Source organism: Pygoscelis adeliae, unplaced genomic scaffold (assembly GCF_000699105.1).
Source record: "Pygoscelis adeliae isolate BGI_AS28 unplaced genomic scaffold, ASM69910v1 Scaffold203, whole genome shotgun sequence".
NCBI classification, from domain to species: Eukaryota; Metazoa; Chordata; class Aves; order Sphenisciformes; family Spheniscidae; genus Pygoscelis; species Pygoscelis adeliae.
In genome coordinates, this window is record NW_008824407.1 from 275,205 (window position 1) to 285,014 (window position 9,810).

General features: G+C 39.1%; 1 protein-coding gene across 1 annotated transcript in view; it reads left to right on the forward strand.

Moving 5' to 3' along the window:
* Positions 1–9,810, forward strand: part of CDC27 (cell division cycle 27) — a 34,086-nt gene that overhangs the window by 12,009 nt on the left and 12,267 nt on the right. The window contains 5 exon segments of the mRNA XM_009320439.1: positions 5,030–5,145; positions 5,565–5,664; positions 6,297–6,504; positions 7,328–7,500; positions 8,847–8,999. Of these exon segments, the coding sequence (XP_009318714.1) occupies positions 5,030–5,145; positions 5,565–5,664; positions 6,297–6,504; positions 7,328–7,500; positions 8,847–8,999 (750 nt within the window).

Here is a 9,810-nt window from a genome sequence, read left to right on the forward strand (position 1 = left end):
TTTTCTGACCTACAGTTGGTGTAGACCCTTACAAACCATGCTTCTGAGAATAACTTAAAAAAGCAGGTCTATTTTTTTTAATAAAACTGATTGTCCAGGGTTCTGTAGTGGAAGAATGCTTCTGATTTGGCGTAAGGGGTTTTAAAACAATGAAATAAGAACGCACCCCTTCTACAATACTTTGTCCCCTGTCCTCCTTGTTTCAGACTGAATATTCAGCGTATAGACTCAGGAATAACTGTACTTAAATCTCCTTCCAATCTTACAGGTGAAAAACCAGACCCTGACCAAACATTTAAATTAACATCTTTACAGAACTTCAGCAGCTGTCTGCCTAACACTTGCACAACATTGGTATCTAATCACAACATATCCCATAGACAGCCTGAGACTGTCCTTATGGAAACACCGCAAGACACGATTGTGAGTTTTGCTAAAATCATTGTATTTAAAGCAGTCTTTCCAGCTTAACTGAAAAATGCTAATTAGAAACTACACTGCATGGGTGTCTTAACAGCTGCCTTCCATTTTTCAGGAGTTGAACAGAATCAACCTAGAATCCTCCAATTCAAAATACTCCTCCTTGAACACTGATTCTTCTATGTCTTACATTGACTCGGCTGTAATTTCACCAGATGCTGTCCCACTTGGGTCAGGAACTGCCATATTGTCTAAACAGGCGCAAAATAAACCAAAAACTGGGCGGAGTTTACTGGGGGGACCTGCGGCTTTGAGCCCGCTAACTCCAAGGTAAGTCCTTGAGATAGACAACTTCTGTCTACAGCTGTGCTGTTGATAATGTTTGTGATTTGAAACAGCAAACTGGAACAGGCATGTTGATAGTGTATTATAAATAATGTTGCGAAAGCTAAACAACTTCAGTAACTGCTCTTAATCCTAGTGTTCAGCTCTTCTGGTTTTGTTTTTTTTTTTAAACAAGCAGTTGGTATTTTTTATTAAGGAGAGGAACTCTTGATTCAGTATATTGCTTATTGTGATGTTCACACTGGAAAAACCTTTAAAGGAATATGTTTCTGCTCTGAAATTAGCTCTTAAGAGCGTTCCTTGAAGAATAGCTCTCTTCTAAAAAGCACATAAATACATGCTCTGTCCTATATGCCATCTTATTTAAACAGCATTATGTTACAAGCCATTAATACTTAGATGGTCTGTGTCTATTAGTTATTATGCAGGCAGGCAAAGAAAGGTCTGTATTTTTCAATTTCAGGAATAAGAATATTCTCTATTAACGTGGTTTTCTTTTTTATAGATGAGGATAGTGAGATATTAGAGGGTTAACATAAATCAATGAAGTAGTTCTGAAATAAAGCTGATCATCTGGGTCCCTGTTTTAACCACACAATCAGGCCAGCTCTCATGGTCTAATATTGACATTGACCCTTCCTCTTCATTTTGTTCTCAGCTTTGGAATTTTGCCACTAGAAACCCCAAGCCCTGGAGATGGGTCATATTTACAAAACTACACAAACTCTTCTTCAGTAATTGATGTGCCATCTACAGGAGCACCTTCAAAGAAGGTATCTTGCATTCTAGAATGTGATTGCTGTTCTATGAATTTGACATTGCAGTGTACTTTAAAGAAGAATCCATAATGCAGATAAAAAACATCGCGTGTGAGCTGAATTGTGCCGATAGTGAGGGGAACCCAACTTATCCACTGTTTACAAAATTTGTTTTGAAAAACAGTTTGAGTGTGGAACTGATTGCAGCCTCCTCTAGTTGTGGAAATGGTTTGGGTTAATTAAGTGAGGATTAAATTTATGTAAAATTTGTCTACAAAGTGTGTGTAAAAACAAAAACCCCAAACAACCCCCCCACACACACACTCTTACTAACAATTCTTTAATGCAGCAAGATAAAACGTTGTTCACCACCTTATGTATATTTATAGGCTAGTGAGGTTGGGGGTGCAGGGAGCAGTTTATTTTTAATTTGACTACAACTGGTCAGGTATTTCCCTGACAAAACCTTTTAGACTTTTCTGAAGTGTTAGACTATTCTACAATGAATTTGATTTTAACTGTTACATTGAAACAACTGTTTCTGAAGCCTCAATAGTTTTTTTTATTTTGAAAATCTTCTTGTCAGCTACGCAAATGGGACAGCAAGGAAAAACAATGCACCATATCTCAAGTAAAGACGTCTGTGTTGTAAATATTTTCAGGTTATTGTGTCACTTCCTTTGGCTAGCAAAACAGACTTTTGTTTTCTCAACTTCTATAATGATGAGCAATAGCCTTTTATTTCTAATTAAAACAAGCCCTTTTTTCCCCACCTGGAATGCACAGGCATGTGCAGACTGCCTAGCTGGTGTTGCTAGAGGCAGCCTGAGGAAGGTGCTGTATCTTCTATCCACCTGCCATCAGAGAGGAATGTACAAACACTGATGATTCTAAACAATGAAGGATTCATAACTTTTCAGTGTGCAAGGTGGAGTCTGAAGGCAGTCCAAACTTGGAGTTTTCAACTTTAAGTTTTCTTTAAATTAATGTATTTTCAAGGATGACTTCAAATAATCCTGGAAGCCTCAAGTGAGCTCAAGCTTTCTTGCAAGCAGTTCTTGAATTCTAGTTTAGAGACCAGAGTAATCAAAATACTGCTGGTGGTCTGTGGAAGGCTGACTGATAGGAGGGTGCTGTTTCACTCAGCTAAGTCACGTGTAGAGGAAACTAAAAATTGTCTTTTTTTACTCTGTAAGGAACTGCCATAGTTGCCATAGTGATAAATGAGAGGTGGAATGTTGGTGACAGTTGAAGAACCATTTGTTCCTTTCTGAAAACAAAAAAACCTGAGGACTTTGCCCTGTATTTTTAGTAAATCTAGAAGTTGCATGAGGGATGGTATAGTGTTTTGTAGGTGGCCAACTCTTTAAAGCAAAAACTCAGTGCAAGTAATAGTGTTGAATTCCTCAAAAAGTAGAACTTGAATTTCCCCATTTGATGCTCTGGACAAATCAGGAGGTGCTCAGCTTGCTGTGCCATTCTGCGAGTGAAATTTGGGAGCTGTTAAAAACTGCATTTGTCTTCTGTCATTGGCCCAATACTTAAAAGAATAAAAGCCAGTAAGCAGATAACTTTTTTTCCCCTTTGAATGGTCTTCCGAAGCCTGTGACTAGGAACTCTGGAATCTCATTGCACAAGCCATTACGGTATCCTGTCTCTACATATCTTACTACTGCAACACTTTCTATCAGTTCTTTTAGTCCTGCCTTTTTTTTTTTTGCCTTTGTTCTGTTGGGGCTGGACTGTGCTAAAACAGTCTGCTAGAAGTATGCTTCATATGGCCGATCCAATTGCCATCCTGTAGTTGCTCAGGACCAATCAGTTTTCCACAGTACAGTTGAAAACACTGGCTTGTGGTGGATTGTACGTATGTAGGCGGGTAAATTGTCGTGAGTCTGAAAAACTGAAATAGTTAGCAAAGTGCAGCTCTTCAGTGTAGCACTCATCTGCATTTAATCTCACGTGTGTACTACATGAGAGCTTAAAAGCTTTGGGGAATCAAGTCATAGTTGCTGCTTCTTTGTTGCTTTGCTAGGTATGGCACAACAGCACTGAGGTGTAAATTTTGCTAATCCATGCATATGCTTTCTGCCCAGACGCATTCTGTGCTACTACCTAAACACAAATATTTAATACATTTAATGAACAGCTTAGAATTCTGATGCATGCTTTGTCCAATGCAAATAATTACTTGGCCAGTTTCACTTCTGCTCTTCAAATTACCAGCTTAGAAAAGGTCTAGTGTAGCTGTGGCTAGAATGTGCATAACTTAACGGAGGCAGTTTCCTAGGAAACACTTACGTAAATGAATGAAACATTAGGACGGAGCCAGTGGGCAAGCATGCTTGCTGGCCACCTAAACTGTCCTCTGATAACAAAGAAACTGAGAAGGGAAGGACAAAACATTAGAAGTCAGATAATGCATAAACTGGTGTTGCTTGTGCTGTCATTGATCCTGCTTGCCGATTTCTGGTGTCTTAAAGAACACCTCTTCCAAACAGCCACCACAGAGTTGAATGTTAGTGTCCCTGGAGTGGGCGGAAAGGTAGGGTTTAAGCTTTCTTTAAAAGGCAGGGAGGGGAGGACCTGTTTTGAATCCTTTATAGAAAGTCTATGCATCAGACAATGAATTTCTATCTGAACTTGTTCCTTAGGTCTCAGATTCACAGTCAAGTTACCGCAGCTCTAAGTTCCCACACCTCACCTGTTCCAGGGTAGGCATCAAAGTGCACATTTTCGCTCTCTGAAGATGTGTGAAAGTATAAGACAATGTTTTGGTGCTAGGTCATGTTATTTGCCACAGGTTACAAGCACATAAAAGGTACAAAAAATGTGCATGTGCACACAAAGCGTTGCTCAACTGACACGCAGTAACTTGCTGCTCCCTGTTAATAGACAGATACCTACGGTCAAGTTAACTTCCTATGCTGCATAATGCAGGTCCCTTTTTGATGAGCAGTTTATTTCTGTATCTGCTCCAAAGGCTCATGCAGTAATGATTTAATTTGTGAAATGCTGATTTATGCTATGAACAGGTACGCTAAACGGGGGAGCAGCAGGCTCAGATGTTGTACAGTGAGCACCTCAATGAGGTGTTAATGGTGAATGGCTTCTGGATGTGATTGTAATATAATTAAAAAAATCTTTCTCTTTCCGTGGCTGATTTTTTTTGTACAACTTTCTGTGGAGAAGGAACTTTAAATATGACATCTTTTCATTCCCTTTTATTCTTGCACAAACAACATGGTTTCTTGCTGCTAGATGGAGATTTTATATCTTTCAAATAATGTGGTAAACTCGGTGTTATTGGCATTTTAACAGGTAGAAAGAGAAATGCTTTTGATGGGTGCTCCTTGGAGGGGGACCCTCACCCTTCATTGAAACAATCTATATTTATCCTCCTTTGTGCAGTGTTTGATAGGCAGAATGGATTTGGTTTGATATAGCAGAGATTGGGACTTCTTAGTGACGTAATAACAAACCTGTAGAAACTTTGTGTTATGCAGACTGTCAGCAGGATAAGCCAAGCTGGAACAAAATCTGTCTTCTCACAGAGCGGAAATAGCCGGGAAGTCACTCCAATTCTTGTTGCACAAACACAGAGCTCTGGCCCACAGACAAGGTAGGGGGGGCAGGAGGGAAATCATCTTGGTATTACCTTTTGCATCTCCTTTCTTGAGGGGAATTTGGCGCTTTATTTGCCCAACCTGTATGGATGTTCCTGCAGAATTCCTCTTTGGATGAGGAAGAAGTGTACTTTTTGTTAGGTAAAACAACTTCAGTGGATAAGTAGGAAGGTCGTGCATGGTGGTTGGTCTCCTTTGCCGTTAGATCACTTCATCAATAAGTGAAAAAGTAGCTGGAAGGAAATTCTGCTCGTGTTCTTAACATGCAACAAGTAGATTTATTTTTTTTCATCCCTTGAAATGGGAATATCTGTGCTATAGTACTTGAGTATTTTTGTTTAAAACAAAGATAAAAGCTATTTTTATTAAAAATGGAGTGAAGAACTTTAGTTTTTAATGTGTCGTTTGTTTTCAGTACAACACCTCAGGTATTGAGCCCAACAATTGCTGCTCCACCAAACGCACTGCCTCGAAGAAGCTCTCGCCTGTTTACTAGTGATAGCTCTACAACAAAGGTAACAAACTTCATGTGCTTTGCAAACTTCTAGGTTTCTTACCCATACCACTGCGCTGACTAATAACTTCCCCATGTGCATAACAATTCTAGTAGCTTAAGAACAGGTTCTATAATGAGCAGAACTTACAAAATATCTGGCTGTACAAAACATGTCATGATGCCGTAATGTGCTCTTTTTTTTTTAAGCTCTTGAGTGCTCAACTAAAATAGTAGGAGGAAGAGTATCATGAACGCTGGGTTGACAAATGCAGTGGTGCTGCTAGCTGTCAATCTATTTGATAAGGAGGTTGGGTGGTTCAGATATATTTATTGAAGAATTCATCTTGAGCAGATACCTTTTTTTTTGCCAAAACAAAGTTATTTTCATATTGGTTTTCTGTTCTTCAAACAATGGAGCAGAACACCAAAGCGCACTGTAATTAGGCGATGTGAGTGTTTGTTTAAAAATGAACTACTAAACATTCAGTGAAGTTACTAAGTGTCTGTATAATTAAGTTTAAAAGTCAAATGGCTGGGCATCATTGTTAAGGCTGTAAAGAGGCATAAACATAACTTTACACAATTCACTTTCAAGTTTAGTTATCTGAATTTAAAAGACATATATGTAACTCTTACTCTTCTTACTTGCAGGAAAATAGCAAAAAATTAAAAATGAAGTTTCCACCCAAGATTCCAAACAGAAAAACAAAAAGTAAAACAAATAAGGGAGGAATAACTCAACCAAACTTAAATGACAGTTTAGAAATTACCAAGCTGGACTCCTCCATCATTTCAGAAGGGAAAATTTCCACTGTTGCACCACAGATCCAGGCTTTTACGCTACAGAAGGCAGCAGCAGGTCTGTTTGAATGCTATTGGACTGTAGTAGAGTAAAACTTTGTATATCTATGTTTTAAGGTTGAATGAAAAAAAAAAACGTTGCTCCAGTGTTTGCTTCTTTCTTGTTTCAGCTAGCCTGCAGCTATCACCTTAGTGAATTCAATTAGTTTGTATAATTATACAATCTTCTAGTTAACTTACAAAGAACATGTGAAGAAGTATTAAAAGTGGCTAGTTGTAAGCAGATATATCTTGCAAGCTCTGATCCTTATTAAAATATTTTCGGGCAAGGTCCTCGGAAACTGATTCAAAGGAGCTATGAATAACGCAGTCATCTTCCCTCAAAATTGGGTTTATGTAGTCTGTTCTCCCTTCATATTTCCCATTTGTTTAAAAACAAGTCTTTATACGGATTGTCAGAAAATCCTAGACAAACTGCTGAATTCCTCTCTTTTGGCTCAATGTTTCCAGGCAGCAAGATGATGTATCCATGGATACCAGACATGTGGAAACTGTGTTCAGACCTAACAAAATGTTTGAATAGCTGCTGTAAATGCAAAATGCCAGTTGCCCTGAACTTCAGAGTTTCTCTGTTCCTGAGTATTCTGTTGCTGGCTTAAGAAGTCGTTACTATCTGACTTCCATTACAAAGGCTGATGTTTAGAATATTATGCTTAAGTTAAGAGTGTATAAGCCTATGTTTGGGAACTGCTGAAAGATTCATAGGCGAATTCGGGAGCAGTGCCTGCCACAATGAAGAGCTTATGGGATTAGCAGTTTCAAGTAAATAAGTCTCAGCTGTCTTTTTTTTTCCACTTTTATTTATTGTATTTTTCTCCTAGAAGGTTTGATGAGCCTTCTTCGTGACATGGGGAAAGGTTATTTAGCCTTGTGTTCATACAACTGCAAAGAAGCGATAAATATTTTAAGCCATTTACCATCCCACCACTACAACACTGGCTGGGTGCTGTGCCAAATTGGGAGAGCTTACTTCGAACTTGCAGAATATATGCAGGTAGGAGCTGTGTGGGTTAGTTCTTAACCTTTTCACTTTTGTTTTGCATAGCTTTGCACAAAACCTGCAGGCTTCCGGCAAAAGCTATGGGAAGTTTACAGTTGAGATAATTGTATAAACATAAAAGTTATACCTGGAATGGATTTAGATCTTTGAATCTGCATCAGTAGTCATTGAGTTTTCCTGAATAGGCTGAGTTACGCTTTAGATTTCTTTTAATGTTATTTCCTCTTGCATCCAACCATTGGGATCTCCTCCTTGCCTCTCCCTGTCTTCACCCACAGCTGTGCTGATGTAATTGTTTGTGCTGCAACGTTGTAAATCAGATCACTGAAACAATTTGAGTTCTAAAGCCAAAAACTTCTCTCGCCCTTTTGAGTTAATGCAGATCACATCAATGTGATCACCTAGTTTCCTTTGCAGCCTCAGAAATGACAGCATTGGCACAGCTGAGGTGATGTCAAACTGCTTCGGAAACAGAAGTGAGCAGTTAAGGGTAATCCAGCAGTTAACTCTCCTTGTCACTGTTGTCCTGATAGCTGATGTGCCCATTTCCTCAGTTTTTAAAACACTTCTTGACAGTTTGTGTGCAGGAGACAAATGCAGAGGGTTTCAGAAGCAGTTTTTAAACTGTACACATGGTCTGATCAGAGATGGACCACGTTGTGCTTCTCAATAGTTTATTTTGAAAACTGAGGCTACAGGCCCTGATGGTTTCCTAAAGCTAGGCTTCTTCCCTTGTTGCTGCTTTGAGTGTTGTAACCTGGAACTTAAGTTTATGAATAGATATCTACATCAGAAAGACTTCATTAGTCAGCTATTGATAAGAAGCATAGCTGTCTCAAATGAAAGTAAAGCACATACGTGTGTTGTCACATGCTTATGCACGCCCCCATCCCTGCGTCAGCCGTGTTTACTGCCGTGATTGTCATGTTGCCTTTTGCCTTGTAATTATTATGCACAATGTCTGGAGGGGTGTAGCAATCGGTATGAATGCAATACCTGTCACCTGTGAGAATGGCTAATAATCATAACTGGCCTATAAAAGTATGCTATGCTTTTTCTGATTTTGTGGGTAACTTTTTTGCTTTGCCTGTGCGCTGTGATAGAAACAGTAATGTAATCTGAGTCAGCAGTAGGGAGGGCTGGCTGCATTTCTGCTGGCCTAACTATATTGGGGTATAGTCGCTGCTTTTGCTTGAAGGAGAAGTTACAGGACTTGTAGTTCTGCGTAGTACGCTTACAAAGAGGATGCTCAGTCTGGACATACAAGGCTTCTAACCTTGACCTACGTGCTCTGCCTTGATGGGTGGAATTTTGTTTTAAGTTTTAATTTCTGTTCTTAGGCTGAGAGAATATTTTCAGAAGTAAGGAGGATTGAAAACTACAGAGTAGAAGGCATGGAGATCTATTCAACTACGCTGTGGCATCTGCAGAAAGATGTTGCTCTTTCAGTTCTTTCAAAGGATTTGACGGACATGGATAAAAACTCACCGGAGGTATAAAATGCTGTGGTCTTGAATGAGAAGAGGGTAGCTGTATGTGGCAAAATCAATGATTCGGGACAAAGCTCTGAGCGCTAATCTAGTTCAAGTGTATTCTCCTGTGAGAACTGCACGGCAAAACTGGAGAGGGAGTTGGCGGGATTGTCTACTGAACTGATGATGCCTGAAATGGCTTCTTAGAATTAGAATATCAGCTTACATGGAACAGGTTGAAACCTTTTATCTGTTAATGGTTATTTAAATTTGCATTGGCACCGTTCATCCAGGAAGATCATGGGTTAGTCAGTCACTCCTACTGCTGCCAGTATGCACAGATAAGGAATATCTTTTTCCTGTACCACCTTTTAATTGCTGTAGTTAATTCACTGGCACTTAAAACATTTGCTTTAGAATTTATTTTCAGACATAATGTTGCACGTTTTTATGCCAAAGTCCATTAAACTGCAGAGCGTATGGTAATGTAAAGTCATGATACACAAAAAGCCAGGCATCTTTTAATGGGTGCCACAGTAAAAGTAATACATGTATGCGTTTATAGATGTGTTCTTAACAGAGTTGAGAAAACTGTAGATTGTATTGGGATTTTTTTGTTGTTGGAGGAGAGAATCCTGCTCATGTTGTCTTGTTAGCTTGTCTAACAGTGGAAAAATCAAAACCAATGAAGCAGTTGGTAGTTGTAGTAAGATAATCTGGAGATAAGAAAATGCAGATTCTAATACAGGGAGTGGACAACAGTTACGCGATTTGGCAGCGATGCTAAAAACTTGGGAAAGCAAGGAACCCTGGGCAGTGATGCTTTACAATC